We start from the raw sequence: 21800 nt of genomic DNA on the forward strand, positions 1-21800 counted from the left end.
TGTATGTATGTATGTATGTATGTATGTATGTATGTATGTATGTATGTATGTATGTATGGATGGATGGATGGATGGATGGATGGATGGATGGATGGATGCCAGACTGAGATGATTTGGACATGTCCAGAGGAGGGACAGTGGGTATATTGGTAGAAGGATGTTAGAAACGCAACTCTTCACGACAGAGCTGCACTTGGTTTATTGGGAAAATGATTAAAGCAGCTTCTCTTACCCGTGTGCCATTTATTTACCGAGCTGTTTTGAGGCATGACAAGGTGGCTGTATCAGATAGCATTACTGTATTTTTGTCAGGTTTCTGCGGACAAGCTGGACTTTCTGACAGCCTTCCCCAAGTTCTTCAACCAGGCTTCTTACACCAAGCTGGCCTCTTATCGCAGAGCTATCTTTCAAGCACTAGAGGTAAGTGTAAATGTGACAGCATTCTAACTGCAACTTATGCTTCATTGATTACTGGCAGGTTGGATTTACAAGAAACCATGTAGCTGTTTTATTTGTAGTGATTATGTTTTTTTTATAAATTACTGGATGAACATTTACAACTGATTACCTTTTGAAATCAGCATATTCAAATTTGCTACCACAGTTAATTGACCTTAGTTAAGAAACCAATTCCTATAACTAACCAAACACTGAGCTCAATTTGAGGCATCAAAAAAACCTACCACAGCAAAGCAACATAAACAGACGTTATACATGTACATATAGGCCGGTGAAAACATTGAATTTTTAAGGGAAAGTCGTAGCATAGTCCAGAGCGCCCCCCCCCCCCCCCAGCCATTGTTCAGGTGACATTCATTTTCAGCTCAGTTGAGGTTCTGTTACATGTCCACAGGCTCAATGGGATTTACCTGTCTAAATAAAGGTTGAATGAATTCCAGGAGGTGTTGAGATAAGTCCGGCATCAAGGCCACAATTTGGGTCAGGCAGAACTCGTGAATTGTTGTTTCTGCCTTTTAAAGTCTCGCTGGTAAATATTCTCTGATGGAAACTCCAAAACAGCCGAATTGATCCTTTACGCCAAAAGTTGAGCTCACAGCTTCTCCAAGATTATTCCCACCATTCATGAGTGCTGCCAGTGAGTTCACAGTCCTGATAACAGCCTGCTCCAGCTCCCTGCTGCAGCTCCACAAATTCAGTCTGAGCACTGTGGAGCTTCGACACATCCACACAAATTTGTAGACAATCCAGAATTCACCAACCAAACAGCAAAATAACCAGTCATCATGAATCCAATTTGTTTCCGTCGAGGTAAGAGGGTCCTCCTTACCCTGACTCCTGTCGGGAGAAGTTGATCAATTTTGTTGAGAGACCAGCTGATCCTTCAAATTAAGAGGTATGCAGAAACAAAACAAAAAAGCTTAACAATAAGCTTTTTTTTTTATTATTATTATTTTTTTTTACCACATTCACAGTTTGTTGTTTTCACAAGTCACAGCTGCTCTAAGAACACAAAGCCTGCTGATTTCAGGGGTTTAGTGACCATATTTTCTGGAAAATGGTCAGTAAACTCCATAAGTGAATGTTTCCACTGTGATTTTCTGCAAGTCTCAGCTCAGTGATTTCAAGGTACAGGTAAGGTTTCTCCAAACTCTGCAGAGAGGGAAGAAGTCTGCTCTCACTGACTGAGTTGTACGACATTCTTTTTCACATGGACATATATGAGAAACTGCAGCAAAGAAATCATGGAGCTCCCCTCCCATCTTTATGTTTCCTTCTCCATACACATTTCTGTTTCTCTCACTGCGACCAAATATTTTTGTTATACAGGCTCACATGGTACACATGGTTTGGCATAGGAAAATGTGTCACAGGGAGGCTACCAGCATTGCCAACAGACGGTGTACTATGATGAAGGAACGTAGGGACTGTGTCCCTCCTGGACCGCACAGCCACAGAGAGCTGCCTGTCTCTCCATGCTGTCTTCTCCCTGCACAGAAATGGCACAAACTCCTTCTACAAGCTCTTTAACTATCTTTATAAAATTCATTTGACTATGTATAAGTTTTTAAGAGCAGTTGTAAATTAAAAAAAAATAGCCTCGGCCAGCTGCTCCTCAGCGAAGCAGTTGAAGTGAAAAAGGCTGTACTTCAGTTACTTTCTTCATAAACACATCCACAACAAAGTTCTGATCAATCACACAACACTTAACACACTCCTACAGGAAAAAGTTCTGTCTGGAGCTCGTGCTCACCTGGGTTCTCAGCGCTCATGCAAGAACAAAAGGGGAGTGGTGGCACAGAGGTTAGAAGATGAGCCTGTGATCGGAAAGTCGCAGGCTCAACTCCCGGTACCATCAACATCAAAATGTGGGTGGAAAAAGTGAAACACCCACACCTGCCTCCACCCTCATTCGCCCGACTCTGGGCCCCTGAGCAAGGCCCTTAACCCCCACCATTTGCTCCCTAAACAGGTCTCTCTTGAAAATGAATTCTCGTGACTCAATGAGACCTGTATAAATAATGGGTAAATGAAAAAAAAAAAAAAAGAAAATTACAAAAGATCATTTTTGTCATTGAGAACAGATGTCCAGTTCTGGTAGAGTGTTAATGCAGCTGTTTAAACAGCCACAACCCAACCATAAAGTAAATGGTAAACAGTAAATGGACTGTACTTATATAGCACCTATCTTATCAAGATACTCAAAGCTCTTTACAATCCGTGTCCTCATTTACCCATTCATACAGCACTTACTAGATCTATACAAAGAATAATCAGAGCTTTATCACATTCATACACCGATATCAAAAGCAATGAGGGGTTCATTGTCTTGCCCAGTAAAAGTTTCTTGATGTTTAGGGCATAAATGGATTATGTATTTTTTCTGTCCTACTTTAGCTTTGTTGGGAGGCTGTTTATGCCTTTTTCCAACCGAGTGTGTTTCTGAACTCATACTGCTGCTGAATACTGGTCATCTGCTTCATTACACATCAGTCTGCAGGGAAACAAAACTTTCTGCAGTTCTCCCATAGACAAGCATAAATCAGGTTCAATAGTCTGGACACCTCCTTCATTGTCAACAGCTGCTGTGTGGGTTAATGTATATATCTCTATACAGATTATACTGTTGGTGACAAGAACCAGATCACAAACAGGAAGGTTTATTAGATTTATTGGTAAACATCTTCTGGTGGAGGTCTGAGTCCTTGGGCCAGCACGATCTGAAGAGACAGGAAGGTTAGTGAACTGGAGTTCAACGGCTTTGGTTTGATTGTTCAGTTTATAACCATCAACCTTCGTAAGTAGATGAGGGAGGATTTCCTTAGAGTTAGATTGTGTGATGTCACTGATGGAGAAGGTGAGCTGGTTATGAGGCAGAGCTGTGCTTGAAGCAGTTAGGAGGAAGATCTAAAAGACAGATCCAGGGAGACAGGCAAGGGTCATGCACAGATGATCAGAAATCTGAAATCAGACTTGAATTGTGATCCGGTAGACGTGGTCGTTGTAGAGAAGGCAGAGGTCGTCACCATAAACAGAGTAGATAATCCAAAGTAAGCAGGGGATGGTCAAGATGGGTAATCTGTAAGACAGGCATGAAGTCAGAACCAGGAAGACAACCAAAACTGTGGCATGGACACTAGACATTTACTCACTGTGAGGCTTTCATAATCTGGCACTGAGCAGTGTGGCTGTGGGGTTTAAGTACAAATGACAACAGGTGAGCTGCATGAGAGCTGATTGTGGTGACTCAGCTGAGTGGGCGTGGTTACAAGAGCAGACTGAGGTGCAGGTTGACAGGAGCTGAGATGAAACAAACATGAACAGGAACCATGGCAGGCAAAGCAGAAAACCTGACAGTTGGAGAAAATCTCTCTAACTTTTGTTTACCCAAAAGAACCACACTCAACGATAGAAGAAGATTTTGAATTGGCATTTTACTTGCAAGGACCCATTCAAGACATATTACATACATAGATACATAATGCATGGAACATATCACAGAATGAGCGTTGAATAGAGTCATCTGCAGACTTTTATACAGCAGCGGAGTCCAGCGGTTGTTCCCTCATAGCCAGCTGTAGTTGGCGAGTCGACCTCCAGATAGATATAAGAGAATGTTCTGGACATGTTCTCATGGCGACAACACCAAGAAGACACTGCTAGTCATCAAGTCAGCCTCCAGGTCAAGATAAGAGATTGTTTTGGTAAACAGCAGGTTTTCAGGGCAGAGGGAAATGTTTAACAGCCATCTCTGCCACAATATACACTGCCTGGCAAAAAAAGTCACCACCTGGTTCACTAAACAAGTAGGTACAAGCCTCCTATTGGATAATTACTGCACAGGCGATTATCTTTCAGCTGATAAGCTATTTAACACCAACTGGTGCAATGAGTTGCTTCTCATTTCTTAAACAACCATGTTGAAAGACATTGCGTGGTTGTGGAAAAGTTGTCAGTCTGTTTGAGAAAGGTCAAATCATTGGCATGCATCAAGCAGAGAAAACATCTAAGGAGATTACAGAAACTACTAAAATTGGGTTAAGAACTGTCCAAAGCATTATTAAAAACTGGAAGGATAGTGGGAACCCATCGTCTTCAAGGAAGAAATGTGGCCGGAAAAATATCCTGAATGATCGTGATCAGCGATCACTTAAACGTTTGGTGAAATCAAATCGAAGAAAAACAACAGTAGCACTCAGGGCTATGTTTAATAGTGAAAGTAAGAACATTTCCACATGCACAATGTGAAGGGAACTCAAGGGAATGGGACTGAACATCTGCGTAGCCTTAAGAAAACCACTAATCAGTGAGATCAGTGAGTGACTGGAAAAAAAGGCTTCACTTTGCTAGGGAGCATAAAGATTGTACTTTGGAGCAATGGAAGAAGGTCATGTGGTTTGATGAGTCCAGATTTACCCTGTTCCAGAGTGATGGGCGCATCAGGGTAAGAAGAGAGGCAGGTGAAGTGATCGTGGTGAAAAATTAATGCAACACTGGATGGAAATAGATCTTGTGACATTGCAGAAGCTTATCGAAACAATGCCACAGTGAATGCATGCCGTAATCAAAGATAAAGGCGGTCCAACGAAACATTAGTGTGTGACCTTTTTTTTTTTTGGTGGTGACATTTTTTTTTGGCCAGGCAGTGTATAAAACACAATAAAACATTTATAACCCTTGACCGAAAATTCTCTGACAAATACTTTTTGGAGTCAACTTAATTCAAGATGGCTGTCATAATCAACTGACCTTAGAAAATGCAAAAATGGATGAAAGTTTTAGCTACGGAAATCTAAAATAGCATGTCTGTAGTTCGTCATTCACAACACATATGTGTCATTCACACACATGCTACTCATTGACCAAGACTTTCACCACAAACGTTAGCATTAACTGTTAGTCATACCGTAATTTCATCCAGGAGGTTGAGGAGCATTAAGTGTAGAACCACTAGACTGAGGAACAGCTTCTACCCTGAGGCTGTTAGACTCGTGAATCTCTAACCAGAATAATCACTGTGAAAAATCACATCATGTTGCTGCTGATCTGTTTCATGTTGCTGCTGATCTGTTTCATGTTGCTGTGTTCATGCATGCTCATCTGCTCAGAGAGACTCATGTTCGTGCTGCTGTTCGACGTATTGTTTTTATGCTATTAGTGCTTAATGTATTATTTAGTTGATGTTTTTCTTGGTTCATATCTTAGATCTTATTATTGCTTTTCTTTTACATTTTATTGTTGGATGTAACTAGGACCCCGTGTACATATTCTCGTTCGACCACATGTACCACATGGGGTGTGTATGACAAATAAACCTCTCTGATTCTCTGACTCTGTTGGCAAAATATGTCCTGAACCACTGGATAGACTTTCATGAAACATTTAGAACGTAATCATTGGGTGTACTTGACCAGCTAACTTCTGGAGTCAACCCAGTTGAACATGGCCACCATGGCTAATCAACACCAGCACCAGAAAGGGCTGTAACTTGTCAACTTTACAGATAAATATGGTCATAGCACACACTGAGTTTATCTTACACCTGTGTGTACTGTTGGATGTATTAAAGAGCACACTCAGTTCAGTATGACTGTAAACCAAGTACTTTAACTTGTCGTGGCGGATGCTCTATGCACTAAATAGGTTTGTTCACATGTAAGAAGTGTTTCCAATTCAGTTAAGTTCAGTTCAATTCAGTTTATTTATACAGCGCCAAGTCACAAAAGAAATTGTCTCAGGGCACTGAACAGAAACATTCATACAGTATATATGAAAATCCATCTAGTAACGTTAACTATGGACAGTTGACAAGCTAACATTTCTGCTGCTGTCTCAGATGGCCAGCGTCAGGGCAGACAAGACGTTTCCTCCATGTGCATCAGATAACCCAGAGGACCAGGTCAAACCCATGCTAGACTGGGCCAACGGAGGCTTTCTGCCCAAAGGAGAGGAAGGACTCAAACCAACTCCCAGCTGCGGTGAGCAGAGCTGTAGAGCTACTCTGCCTCATCTCATTTCTCATTTGGACTTTTCTGTTTTGTGAGTAAATGTGTTTGTGGGTCTTTTTGCAGATGGGAACCCTTTGGACCACCAGATTGTCAACGTTTCCCTGCATGACTACTTTGCTAGTGCGAAGCGGCCCAAATACAGTTTGTGCAAAAACAAAGCGGCCCCTGAGGAGTCCTGCAGCAGAGGTACGGGTCAAAGGTCATGCTAACTGCATCCAGTTGGTTGCAAAATTTTTATCTGGTTGCTTTACCCCATGAGAGAAATGTATTACAATGTTGATAAGTACTAATTATCCTACAATATTGAAGTGAATTAAGTACTGAAGTGAAAATTGAGAAAACAACTTGTTTCATATTAATAATAAAATACAAAACTAGAAAATTGAAAAGTGCACATGTATACACCCCAACCAACACTGTCATAAGGTGCCTGTTCAATCAGATCAACCTGTGGACAATCTGAATGATCTCTGAATAATTTACACTCCTGCCACCAGAACCAACCCATCTTCAACACCTCCAAATGAGCTCTCCACACAGGTCAGAGACAAAGTACAGACCAGGGTTGGGTTATAAAAACAATAACGTATACATACAAGATTATCTTGGGTTGGGGTGAATACTTTTGCAGCCCGTTGTACAAAGTATTTCTATAAAACAGACTCCTTTGGACTGATTTCTGAACCTGTCAGCCTTGAATGAAGTTTAGTTGTTTTTATCAGTCTCGCTTGTGCAGATCTGATAGAAGTGTTTGGTTTGTTTGATGATGATGCAGACGTTCACATTACTTCCTGATGTTTTATGTCTTCTGTCAGAACAAATGGTGAATGAAGTCCGAGAGAAGAAGCTAAGTATTGAAGGTAAACTCTTCGTATATGGCAGTGCTTCTCAATTATTTCTGTTATGCCCCCCTGTAACTAAACGTTTTTGACCATTTGATACTGAGAAATAAAATTAAATATTATCAATAAATAATAATAAATTCAAATTGATCAGCAACATTTTAACTCATGAGTGTTATATAAAACAGTTTGACCTACAAAACACAAACGAATAAAACAATTTATGCAGATTTTTAATTTATTTATCAAAATGAAATCAGGATCAATGAGCACACTCATCGATAAAACTAAAAAAATTTGTCAATGTGAAAGAGGAAAGGGGGGCAAGTAATGCTCTCGCTTTGAGTTTACTCTTTGTTGCCTGCGTGCTGTGGGTGACAGGCGTCCAGAGCGTCATAAAAACAGCAGCTTAACTGAGGAGGTGAATTTATTTTGTTAGCAAAGAATAGAGTCCTAACATTTATTAAACATTACTTCAGTAAATTATGCTTTGACAAACTCATCGATAAAACTAAAACATTTTGTCAACGCAAAAGAAGAAAGAGGGGCAGGTGTCGCTCTCACTTGAGTTTACTCTTTGTTGCATGCGCGCTGTGAGTGATGTCCAGAGCGCATGGACATAAAAACAGCAGCGGAGAACGGAGGAGGTGACGGTTGGAGTTTATTTATCGTGTCAGCAGCAGAGGGGAGAGACACGGTTCATGCATGGCTCCCAAAACGACAAGGCAGCCATATTTGTTCATAACTTTATTAATAGGCACGCATACGACAAAATGAGAATGGTGAAAAAAAAAAAAAAACTACTCCCTGCGGCAATAAAAGCATGTTTTCTAGGGTCACATACGCCCCCCACCCCCAGGCACCCCCCCAGGGGGGAGTATTTGAGAAGGACTGATATATAGTGTGCATACGGTACGTCTACTGCCGTTTATTCCCAGCTCTATTAGGTAACATCTGTTGGTGGTGTGTGTGTGTGTGTGTGTGGAGTGGTGTGTGTTAATTTAGTTGATCGGTGTGTGTTTGTTTTATAGATTTCTGTCTCTCTTGTGGACAAATGAGAACAGCAACCTTCCACCCGCTGTTTGAAGGAGGCTTGTGCCAAACATGCAAGGTACGGCAGCTAACAGCCTCTCTCTATGAGGCAACCACTTTAACCACCATGCCACCATGTCACCTATACATACATACGTACATATACTGTAGTCCCTCACTTATTGCGGGGGTTACTTTCCAGACACCCCCGATATATGTGAAAATCTGCGACGTAGGGACATTATATTAATTTTAGTATTTATATACTTTTCAAGGCTTTATAAACCCTACCGACACACTTGCAATGTTTTAAACTCTTTAACAACATATGTATATGTACTGTACAGCACTGCAAAATTTTATATGGGTACTCACCAATGAAGATACAGCTTGATGGACGAGTTCAGCTTCAGGATTATTTGCAACTTTCCTGCCAGTTCTGTGAGCTTAATAAATAGATTGTTACTTCTTAAATTGCGTTGCAAAACTATTTTTACCGCATCAGTTTCTCTTCTAGTGTTTGCTCCCTCCATTTCTGTTCTATGAATTTCAGTAGAAAGCAGTAGCCAGAAGCACTGTTGGCTTCTGGGCTGTGTAGTTCTTTTGACTTGCGTTAGTTGCGACAGTGTAGGTTTATTGAAAGAAAACTACAAAATGGCAGCACCTGTCCCAAGTGTTATTTTTTGTTTTTGTTTTTGTTTGTGGTCTTATTGGTTGATTCTTGCTCCCGTCCACTCCCGTTAACGTTCCAATCATGTGAGTAATATTAAAGTTGACAATCATGCGTCGTGTACAGGATTGAAAACCAGCAAAAGAGTGAGTCTGCGAAAGTCGAACCGTGACGTATCGAGGGACTACTGTATACACAAACACACAATCACATACAGCCCTTATTTACTTCTTGCCATCTGGCTGAATGTGGTGTGGAAGAAGTTGTTGTAAAACTATGTTTAGTGATAGTGTCAAGATGAAAAACCACATGGAAACAAACAGATAAAACAAAAACCCACACAAGGAGATTAAAAGAACATTTAAAATATTTAAAAAAACGTGCAGAAAAGCTCACTGTTTTTGAAAGATTTGAAATGTATCTGAAAAAGACAAAAACTGTAAATAAAGTTCATGTCTGAATGTATCAATGTTAGAAAACCCCAAAGTTTTAGCCATAAAGTCCTGAAACTGTCTTGGTGGGTCATTTTGACCGAAGGACAGCAGGACGGTTCATGTTTTGACAGCCGAATGAGCTGAAAGACATATTTGCCATGAAAAGCATCAGGATCAATTTCTAATTTTCTATCAGACGTGTTCTGCAGGTTTATTTTGACATCGTAGTAAAATGAATCCAAAGCTGTCTGAGAGCTGGGCTGGAGGTGAAAGCTGCCACACCTGTGTTGTGTTCAGGATGTGTACCTGGAAACGTCCTACATGTACGACGATGATGGCTACCAGTCCTACTGCACTGTCTGCTGTGGAGGTCGAGAGGTTCTGCTCTGTGGCAATGCCAACTGCTGCAGGTTTCACACACACACGCACACACACACACACACAGTCTGGACTTTTTCATACCCAGAGGAAACACCTGCATGGTCCACCAGTAGCTTCACAACAAAAACACACAAAGACAAACACAAGCTTTAAACATGACACTGAACAAAAATAGAAATGCAACACTGAACACAAACACAACACCTGCACACCTTTTGTCTACATAAAAAAGTATTAGTCCTTTGAGTTCAGCTCATGAAAAATGGAAGCAAAATCAAAAGTGTTGCATTTATATTATAGTTCAGTATAAAACACTGCACATACACTAACACATGTTAGACTGATTGGTAACTCTAAATTGTCCCTAGGTGTGAGTGAGAGAGTGAATGGTTGTTTGTCTCGTTTGTCTCTATGTGTCCATGTGTTGGACCTGTCCAGGGTGTCCCCCGCCTCTTACACAGTGACTGCTGGATATGGGCACTAGTGACCCCCGCGACGTGAAAAGGAAGAAGTGGTTAAAAGAAAATGGATGGATAGAACTTGAAAAGACATGTCCAAATACACACACACAGGGAGAGATCTGACCTTTGACTGTGTTAAACACATCAAAGGTCAGATCTCACCGGGACGGTTTTGTTAGGGAATGTTTGGTCAAAGTTTATGGATGTTTTTAATGACTATGGCTGAGAATGTTAATTTTGCCCATGAACCATATGTTTGGGTAAGCAGAGAGCGCTGAATGAGGAGCTGGGTGAGGCTGCTACGTGCAGCTGGCACTCCAAGGACTCCTCCAAGTCTGTGATCTTGGCTGAACTGATAAGCATATAAAAACAAGCTTCACACACGGCTCGTGGCAGATTTTTATGACTGGGCTTCATGCGTGTACTTCCTGTATATCTGTGTAACCTGTCCTGAAAATCTGACCTTGCCAGTAAAAACTGTTTAAAAATCTCCTCTTATCAAATGTGGCTCCTTTTGAGTAAGTGAGATAAAGCGAGAATATTTTTCTACAACAGGTTTCTTTGGAGAAATCTTTGACTAAGCTGCAAGTGGATCTGGAGGATCCAGTGGTGATTCTCCTTTGTCAGCATGATTCTCCAGCTGTTTATGCCTGTTCTCCCAGATGTTTCTGTGTGGACTGTCTGGACATCCTGATTGACCCCGGAGCTTCTAACAGCGCTCGGTACCAGGACCCATGGCGATGCTACATGTGCCAGCCCCTCCTGCAGTATGGGGTCCTCAAACGACGGCACGACTGGAGCATGAAGCTGCAGGAGTTCTTTGCTAATGACAACGGACAGGAGTTTGTGAGTCATTTGATCAATGTGTTTGAAAAGTATTCACTCCCTTGGATATTTTGTACTTTTTATTGCCATCATGAACCGATCATACTATTCCATATTAAAGTATAGAATAGTCTTCTGTAAAGTGAAATCAAATTTCAAATTTTAGACAATTTCATACAGAATATATAAGACTAATATGTATAATTTATAACCCCCCCCCACACACACACACACACACACAAAAGATTAACCATGGTGGCATCAGTATTATCAAGCTTAGTCAATCCCAGAACCTTAACTCATGTAGACTGTTATATGATTTGCAGATGTTTATATTTATAAAAGTGTTGTTATTAAGAATAAATCAGCCTCCTTCCTCTGAAAAAGCCCGTTAGTCAATATGTTTATTTGGAAAATAGTATGTTTTCAGGAAACCATAAACTAATCTGATGGTTATTTATTATGATAAATAAAACAGACAGAAGTTATGCAAAGTAACTCCCAAGTTTGCCACAGTTTATTCTTTAATGGTGCTTTGTTTTATGAGCTTGTTATGTATGAAGAATTAGGGCAGATCTTGTTTTATATCTGTAGGATTTTTCTGTGATAACCATTTATAATAACCAGCAGGGAACGTTCCAGCGCACTCAGAGAGGGCAGAAGAATTCAGCACAAATAAAATGTTACTTTTAGAATTTTTATATATTGTTTATTTTATTTAAAATAAACATATTCAATGTAGTTAATTTATTTATTTTTGATTAGGTTAGTTTATTTTCTGTAAGGTGCTTTGCAGTTGAGCACAATTTATTTTAATTCATGCAAATACAGTTATCCAATCAGATTCTTTTAAATCTGTGTCTCCAGGCAGAAAAAGAAGGCGCTCTTGTTGATTAGAACGTCAGGAGTGAAGGCTGAACTCGTCTCTGCAGGACGTTTGTTTGATAACAGACAGGAAAATTAACCAATCAGAATGCTGATGTAAAGTGGGTGGGACCAAAACACTGGGTTCTGAGCCTGCAGGAAAACCCCGCACAGTGTGTTTTTTTATTTTTATTTTCATTGTTCTGGATCACATGAAGATTTTTGAAGCATTCAGTTGCCACTTTTAAATTCAAATGTCTATTCAGAAGTAGTAGTTGCTCTAAAAATGAAGGTTAAATATCAAATTTAGGTTTACATTGATAATTTTCAATATTAAAGTTGTGTTTTGGTTTCAGTACAAGCACCCACACCTGCCTCCACCCTCATTTGCACCACTCGGAGCACTTGAGCAAGGCCCTTAACCCCCACCATCTGCTCCCCCGGGCATTCTTGTCGGTAGCTCTCTGCTCCACACAGAGGGCTGTGGTAGCTCGGTGGTCTGTAGTTGCATCAGGAAGGGCATTCAGCATAAAAACAATCGCAAGTCTTTGTGCGAGTTAGTTCGCTGTGGCGACCTCTGAAGAAGGGAGCAGCCGAAAGAAGAAGAAAAAAAATCTAGCAAGGTTGAGTCAGGGCCTCTGGACGGGTTCTTCTTTGTTGAAACGTTTCATCTTTTATCCAAAAGACTTTCTTTAGTTTGACACTGAAGAAGTCTGAAGACTCATCCCCAGTAAGGTCTATTTGGGTGCTGGAGAAGAGAGTCTGATCAATGAACCGAACCTCAGATTCAGGAGGAACAATGCAGGTCCATGGAACGCTGGGCCAGCTCTTCACCAATTTTTTATTAAGTTGCTGTCATCAATAAATAGGTGGGAAGAGCAGCTTTTATAGCCTGAAGGTCCTAGAATCCTCCTAGAATTGTATTGGGCACATGCATTTTCTGAAGTTTTGGCTCAAGAGCGTTTTGGCTTTTACTCCTGCCTTCAAGTTGTCTTTGATTCATCAGACATTTATTACGCATGAACTTTGATTGTTCTTACTCGCGTGATGCTCAGGAGTACAGACCTCAGAACGAACTCTATGACAGGCTGTTTCTTAGACGCTCTTGTCACTATATCTGTACTTTAGAGGATATTCAGGACTTAGATTGTGACTGAACTGCCAAATGAGCTAGCTCCAGCCTTCACAGATATCTACATTTCTAAACACGGTCCTCTGTTCTAGGTACCATGGTCATCAGCCAGAAAGGCATTTATTCTAGTGTGATCCTCAAAACAAATAGACAAAAAAACAGTTTTTTAATTCTGGCTACCATATGTGGTACACCTGAAACAGCTGGTGGTGGCCATCTTGGATTTTGACCAGACAACTAAATTTTTGATAGTGAAATTTCTTATACTTAGATGCAGCCACACATTACAATGAAAGTCAGCACATCCATCCATCCATCCATCCATCCATCCATCCATCCATCCATCATCTTTACCCGCTTCTTCCTTTTTGGGTCATGGGGGGACAACAACGTAGAAGAAAGAAAAAATGTTGATCTGAACACTGCACACACATCTATGCTCAAGCTTGTTCAAAATATAACATAACATCATGGTAAAAACTATACTTTAGTCTTGTTTATTTTACTTTTCACAAAGTTGCTTCAGTGGTTTTGGTAGTTTACAATGATAAAAAGTGTTGGTGTATGGACTAAATCAAAGAAAATGTTTTTCAGACATGACTCCGACTTACCAACAATGTCTTGTTGTTCTTTCAGGAGAAAACTAAGATTTTCCCAGCAGTCCCTGCAGAGCAGAGACGACCAATCAGAGTCCTCTCCCTGTTTGATGGCATTGCCACTGGTGAGTTTTGTAACGAAGCTTTAGTGTGACAGGAAACCCATGTCGGTGTTATGAATACAAGCATTTCATCCACAGTGCAGAAGAATGTATTTACTTTGATCAAAGTAGGCACTGACACACTAACATTTATTTTTCAAGCATAATGGGAAGATTTGTAAAGTTGCTTAGGTTGAACAGGTTTCATTGTCCAGTTGACATGTTTCAAGGACCAAGAGAAAACTTAGGAATGTATTTCTTTAGGCATTTTTTTTAGGTGAACTGGGAGACGGCGAAGCTTTTCAGGCCCTGTAGAACCAAAGCAAGAACTATGTCCATACTCTCAACATAAATTCAAGCTTGCTCCCAGTGCCAGTTGGACACTGCCACATCTGCACTGTCTCTAAATGTCACCCATCGTGGAGTGAAAAGGAGAAATTGGAAATACGCTCTGTCCATCTGTCTGTCCGTCCATTCATGTTGTGGTGCAATTACTTGAAAAATAAGTGAGGTACGGACTTCCATTTATGTCTGTGGCAGCATCTAGGCTTAAGAAATGTTCCTTTCAAAAATGGGATTTCCATGTCAAAATGGCGAAAATTGCACCCTCCACTTTCCAGGATCCGTCACTCTGTGCTGCCTTAGACAAGGAAAAAAAAAACTCTGTTCTTCTACTCACTGTATCTCCTGCCCACTTGAATATCTTGCCCCAAACACATTAAGGTTTTCTTCAAGTTCCTGTTCAGTTCCAGACCAGAAAAACATTCATCTTGAAAACTACAAATATTCACTATTCCAATCCCTCAGGGTCAAGAGACATCAGCGACCGATCGTCTTCATGGACTGGCTCTCTACAGGTATGGGGCAGAGGTTACAGAAGGCCAGCCTGTGAATGAGATGTCACAGGTTCAAATCTTTTGACCCTTACAAAAAATCTGGGTGGGAAAGATGATGCACCCACACCTGCCTCCACCCTCATTTGCCCCACTCTGGGTTTGAGCAAGGCTCTTAATCCCCCAGCTGCTCCCTGAGCCTAGCCTGAGATCTGTTGGACTCATGAATCCCTAACCAGGATTATCACAGTGGGAAAAGAAAGAAAAAAATCACTGTAATGCCACTTTGATTGGTGATGTGCGCTGCTGATTATCCATGCTGCTGATCTCATGCTGCTGATTATTTCATGCTGCTGTATTCATTCTTACTCTTCTACTCTCACAGACTCATGCTGCTGTTGTTCGGCTTATTGTTTTGCACTATTAGTGTTTAGCGTGTTTCTTGGCTTATATCTTGGATCCTTGTTTCAACTTTATATGTTTGCTGTTGTTGGATGTAACTGGGACCCTGTGTACACAATTTCGTTCCACCTCATGTACCACATGTGATGCGAATGACAATAAAACCTACTTGAACTTGAACTTGAACAAATTTGAAAATGTAGATCTTGTGTTTGTGTGATGATTTATATATTTGAAGACGTTTTGGATGTTTTTGTGTTCTGCGGTTTCAGGCTACCTGGTTCTAAGGGACCTGGGTTTTAAGGTGGACCAGTACGTGGCGTCAGAGGTGTGTGAGGACTCCATCTCAGTGGGTGTTGTCAGACATGAAGGAAAGATCCAGTATGTCCACGATGTTCGAAACATCACCAAGAAAAATGTAAGAAAGACACGCTCTTCAGTCTTCTTTTGTTCTGGTGAACTGAAATGAATCAAACTCCAACCAGGAAACAATGAATCCATCTCATCTCTGTTGTTCATTTCAAATTGTAGTTGATGGGATATTCTGGCCATTTTGACATCAGTTCTTTGAACAAAGAGCGTTAACGTCCAACAGTTATCACTGGAATAAAAACAGCTGCTAGTTTTCATGGCCCTTCATGCACACGCTGGTTAACCATGGAAAGCCATCTGGGCCAAATACTCGTGAATTTTTCATATGACTTTAACGTGCAAACAACGTTTAATGTATGTGTTGTTTACGTGATACATACGCGTAAAAAGTTCATGCGTAATTAACAAGTAAACTATGTGTTAATGCATAAACAACAAGTACTTTTTACATTGTTTACATATTAATTATGCCTTAATTGAAGGTGCAAATTTGCTAGTTTATTTTATTATCATTTTATTTTATTTTATTTTTTTCTTTTGCGGAACTTCACTTCCTGGTGGTTTGAGGCGTATCTCTTCTCATTTGCTATTTCAGATCCAGGGCTAAACCACTTTAGCAATAAGAGGGTGTGCCTCCCACCATTCAATGTCCAAATAACAAACTTCTCCACTCAGCTGACGCTGTCCTTCAACCATGAATGTGATAGAAGTTTCTCTGAGGCAAACGCCTGTCTGGTCACACTAAAACTCTCCATCCACAATGCATATGATGTATATAATTATATATTAGTGCTGGGCAAAGATTAAGAAAATTTAATTGCAATTAATCTCAAATATTTTTGTGATTAATTTCATTATTAAATTAATAAATCATGACTTAAAGATGTTTAGAACGTTTTTAAGGTACTGTTTTATTTTTAAAAAAAAGTTCAATCCATTAAAAAAGCACTTTTTAACAGCAGTGTTCCCCTAGCAATTAAAATATTTCTAGTAACATAAACATGATCAACTCCATATCAAATATGAAACCAAAGCTATTTGCCAGGGCAACGGTGTTTTTAGTTTATTTTAGAGAAAAAATTACACATTTTTAGGCAGGATCATCATCAGAGCTCTCCATGACCTGACAGAGATGGCAAAACGCAGGCAGGATGGCAGAGCCATCCATCCATCCATTATCTTTACCCATTTGTTCCATTTTGGGTCACGGGGGTCGCCGGTGCCCATGTCCAGCAATCACTGTGCGAGGGGCGGGGTACACCCTGGACGGGTCGCAAGTCCATCACAGGGCCACATAGAGACAAACGAGACAAACAACCATTCACTCTCTCACTCACACCTAGGGACAATTTAGAGTTACCAATCAGCCTAACATGCATGTTTTTGGTCTGTGGGAGGAAACCGGAGTACCCGGAGAAAACCCACGCATGCACGGAGAGAACATGCAAACTCCACCCAGAAAGGCCCCTGGACCGGGGTTTGAACCAGGGACCTGCTCGCTGAGAGGCAGCAGCTCTACCAGTTGCGCCACCGTGCTGCCCGGATGGCAGAGCATGAGACATAAATTTGTTCTCACAGAATTTCACTCACATCCCTGCAACAACAAAAAATCGGACCTATTTTAGTTGAACTGTATTATATTTACATACTTATATAAACAAAAAAATGTTGTTCACATATTTATGGTACATTTACACAGTACATTATATATCTCATACAAACAGGACAATGAAAAATATATGAAGTAAAATATACCTGCAGGGCTTGAGGAGCGTTTCCAACTCTTGTAGTTTGTCCATTTCAGCTGTCTTGATCTTGTGTGTGACAAAGACATGTCTCAGTGGCTGTTCATTTCTGAGGACACTTGATCATGTCCAGAGTTGAAGTCCATCTGGTTGGAACATCTTGTATGAGTGACTCTTCTTTTTGTCCATGTCCAGTTTTGTTGTTGTTCTAATTCTGCAACATTTGCTGGACTATCTCACAAGACCCTCGGAGCATGTGGAGGGGCATTAAGTGCATAACAGATTATAAAGGAAGGAGCGAACAATGTCCCAAAGACCCATCTCTGCCTGATGCCCTCAACAAGTTCTATGCACGCTTTGAAGACCCGAACAGACCACCCAGCACCAGACTCACCTCGCCACCGGATGAAGAGCATCTCAGCGTGACCTCAGCAGAAGTAAGGAGTACCTTCAGGAGGATTAATCCGCACAAAGCAACTGGCCCAGACAACATCCCCGGAAAAGTGTTGAAGGAATGTGCTGATCAGCTCTGTGAGGTGCTGGCAGACATCTTTAACACCTCACTTACCCTGGAGACAGTTCCCACCTGCCTGAAGACTGCCACCATCATCCCAGTCCCAAAAAGCTCTACAGTGACTGGTCTGAATGACTATCGGCCAGTGGCCCTCACCCCGATAGTCGCTAAATGCTTCGAAAAACTGGTCATGACTCACATCAAAACAACCATCAACATCAACGAGGACCCTCATCAGTACGCATACCGTGAGAACCGATCAACAGAGGATGTAATCTCCTCTGTGGTCCACACTGCACTCAACCACCTGGAGCAGAAAAACTCTTACGTCCGTATGCTCTTTGTGGACTTCACATCCGCCTTCAACACCATGATCCCCCAAACCCTGATGGACAAACTATCCACACTAGGACTAAGCCCCTCCATCTGCAACTGGGTACTAGACTTTTTAACAAACAGACCACAGTTAGTGAGGATCCACAACCTCTCCTCCTCCACCATAACCCTCAGCACTGGCTCTCCTCAGGGATGTATGTTGAGCCCCCTTCTGTTTACTCTGCTCACATATGATTGTGCAGCTACCCATCCAGGCTGTCACATTGTAAAGTTTGCAGATGATACAGCGGTGGTGGGATGCATCACAAACAATGATGAGTCCAGCTACAGGCAAGAGGTGGAACACCTGGAGAGCTATTGCAAAGAGAATAACCTTCACATCAATGTGAAGAAGACAAAGGAGATGATTGTGGACTTCAGAAGGAACAAAAACACCTACACCCCCCTGAACATAAGAGGATCTGCGGTGGAAGTGGTCTCCAGCTACAAGTACTTGGGTGTACACATGAATGACAACCTCAGCTGGAGCAACAACACCACCAGCCTGATCAAGAAAGCTCATCAGAGACTCTACTTCCTCAGACGGCTGAGGCGAGCTGGTCTGGGAAGCTCAGTCCTCACCTCCTTCTACAGGTGTGCAGTGGAGAGCATCCTGTGCTCGAGCATCAATGTGTGGCATGGAGGCTGCACAGCTGCAGAAAGAAAAGCTTTGCAGAGAGTGGTGAAGGCTGCACAGAAATCTGTTGGAATCAGTCTCCCCACCATCACAGACATCTACACCTCCAGATGCAGGAAGAGGGCCACCTGCATCATGAAGGACCCCACCCACCCAGCACACACACTTTTTGCCCCACTCCCCTCAGGAAGGAGGTTAAGGAGCATTAAGTGTAGAACCACTAGACTGAGGAACAGCTTCTACCCTGAGGCTGTTAGACTCATGAATCTCTAACTAGAATAATCACTGTGAAAAACCATATCATGTTGCTGCTGATCTGTTTCATGTTGCTGCTGATCTGTTTAAATGTTGATGTGTTCATGCGTGCACATCTACTCACAGACTCATGTTCATGTTTGTGCTGATGTTCAATGTTTTATGTTATGAGTGCTTAGTGTATATTTAGTTGATGTTTTTCTTAGTTCATATCTTAGATGTCATTACTGTTTTTCTTATACATTTTATTGTTGGATGTAACTGGGACCCTGCGTACATAATTTCGCTCCACCACATGTACCACATGAGGTGCGAATGACAATAAAGAAACTCTGACTCTGACTCTGACTCTGACTATGTTTAAAATGGTCCACGACTTTTCTGCATTTGGCGAGGACATTGTCAAACACACTGTTCTGCAGAGACACTGGGACAGAATGCTGGAGACCATGCAGGGGACATGTTCAAAAGGCAGATGTCTTGCAGCAGCCATCATGTTTATCTGTGTTGAGTGTGCTGACTTTATGTGAAATGTTCCACTGCTGAGCAACAATAATAAAATGTTCTGTGCACATTTTCAGCAAAATGTCTCTGTCCTGTTTTCATTACAGTCAGAGCATGTGACTGCAGCGTCCACTGTGCATCGATATAATGTAACTCTGAGGTAGTTATGATTACCCAGAGATGTCCTGTAGTCTCCAGTGAAAGCAACAGTTGGTGCACGTTGTAACATTTTGTAGCTCTTTTATTTTCATACAACTCACAAATTCTTCTTGTGATGGTGTGCTGTGAGGGAGGCTCATACTGTCATTTGTTGCAGTTCTAAGGACGTCACACAGACCAGCATCTTCCTCAATGCTAACAGGCCTGCAATTTGTAACAATCCACTTCCAGATATAGCATTTGTTAGCCTGTCTTTTTTTTATTTTTTATAATTTATCCTTTATTTATACAGGTAGTCTCACTGAGTCACGAGAACTCATTTTCAAGAGCGACCTGTTTAGGAAGCAGGTGGTGGGGGTTAAGGGGCTTGCTCAGGGGCCCAGAGTGGGGCGAATGAGGGTGGAGGGAGGTGTGGGTGTTTCACCTTTTCCACCCACAATTTGATGTTGCTGTTGTTGTTGTTGAATTGAAGTGATATTTCAAGCTCTAACTACACCTTTAGTGACAGTTTACTGCTGCAGTGCATACAGATAACTTTACTTCTATCCAGCCTGCCATCGGGAAAAGTTTTGAAATAATAATGCCCATGTAAAAGTCCGGTACCTTTCTTCTTGTTGCGTCCTGCTGCTCCTTTTGGTTCATGTGAGCTCTGCACGCAAGAAACAAAACAAAGGCTCTCATTGGTTGAGATGCACGTGTTTGTGTGTGTGTGTGTGTGTGTCATTGGTCCCGCCGTTAACACCGTTTAAAAAATTGTTGGCGTTAACCATTTGCTGCATAGATGCATTAATAATGCATTAATAATGCATTAATAATATGTTAATAATGTGTTAATAACCTTAATTCTAATGGCTAATTCAGCAGCACATGCATATTTACATTAAGGATGCACCGATCCACTTTTTTCACTTCCGATCCGATACCTACGGTTTCGTATCGGTTGATACTGATCAGATCTCGATCCGATACAGAAAAACTGTGCTGAATTAACAAAAATGGCTAAATCATGTCATCTAGACCCATTTCTGAAACAGGTCCAGATGATATGATTTAGCCATTTTTGTTGTCTACCTGGATGACTGAGCTTACAAACCCCATGCTGAATTAACTTAAAACATTAGTTTTTTTTAAATGCAGACATGAATGTACTGAATTACAAATTTATTGAAAACTCTGCACCAGAGCAACACACTTAAACACACCAAGAGCTTCACAAGCTTGGTCAAACATGTAAAAACAACACAACTTTAATTTGTTCAGTCAGTATGCTAGCACGTAACATCACTCAGAGCACAAAGCATAGAATTAGAGTGAATAGATCTGCCCAGTCATGGATCGGTCACATTGTCACGATACCCGATGCAGAAGTTTTTTCGATATCGGTACCAATATCTGTATCGGTACCAATACAGATATTGGTACCGATACAGATATTGGTATCAGATCGGTGCATCTCTAATTTACATACAGTAGAATTCTGTATATATTTGCATAAAGCAGTTGCAGCAGCAGTAGGACTTCAAGGGCAGCCTGGGGCACAACATGTCATCCAACATGTCCATGTCAAGTTAAATGAATGGTGGGTTGGCTGTGAAGTAGGTGCTTCATTTGTGTTTCAAGTAAAAGTTGTAATTGCTGTTGAGACAAACGTGTGTTTGGACATTATATGTAGACGGTGTTTTGTCAAAAAATTTTAACATTTCCTTGCAGAAGTTCCCTTGGGCTGCATTACACTCACTGCTGCTCACATACAAGCTTTATACAATGCTCTAATTGTACAGCTTTACCAATCGTGTTTAGAGGAACCACTTGATCATGTGCAAAATGAAGTTGTCTAAAAACTTCCATCTTGTTGGAACCAACTCTGTGTCTCCAAACAGTTAATATATTTATTGTTCAGAACTTTTCCCCTGAACCCCACTTCAGAAAAGCAAAATATATTTTTAAAGTTTACATGTCTTCTCCGCCCTGCATTTTTTTTAATGACAGACTCAGTGGATAATCAGGAAGTGACTTCTTTTTCAGCTGAAGACAGAACTGACAACAAAACTTCTGAGGAAATGACATTTGTTGTTTTATACGGATAGACAGGTTTTTACTGTGTTTCATCTCCTAAAATGATCTAATATTTTTTTCATTCTTTCTTTTCTTTTTATTATTATTATTATTATTATTATTATTATTATTATTATTATTATT

General features: G+C 41.0%; 1 protein-coding gene across 1 annotated transcript in view; it reads left to right on the forward strand.

The window, feature by feature from the left end:
• dnmt3bb.1 (DNA (cytosine-5-)-methyltransferase 3 beta, duplicate b.1) overlaps nt 1–21800 on the forward strand; it is a 77813-nt gene that overhangs the window by 46106 nt on the left and 9907 nt on the right. The window contains exons 8-16 of the mRNA XM_037684049.1: nt 313–420; nt 6296–6437; nt 6531–6653; nt 7283–7327; nt 8341–8420; nt 9743–9855; nt 10950–11133; nt 13745–13829; nt 15313–15458. Coding sequence (XP_037539977.1) covers nt 313–420; nt 6296–6437; nt 6531–6653; nt 7283–7327; nt 8341–8420; nt 9743–9855; nt 10950–11133; nt 13745–13829; nt 15313–15458 — 1026 coding nt within the window. The remainder of the gene's footprint in view (nt 1–312; nt 421–6295; nt 6438–6530; nt 6654–7282; nt 7328–8340; nt 8421–9742; nt 9856–10949; nt 11134–13744; nt 13830–15312; nt 15459–21800) is intronic.

The sequence above is a fragment of the Nematolebias whitei genome, chromosome 11, assembly GCF_014905685.2.
Source record: "Nematolebias whitei isolate Nwh7 chromosome 11, NemWhi1, whole genome shotgun sequence".
Classification (NCBI taxonomy): domain Eukaryota; kingdom Metazoa; phylum Chordata; class Actinopteri; order Cyprinodontiformes; family Rivulidae; genus Nematolebias; species Nematolebias whitei.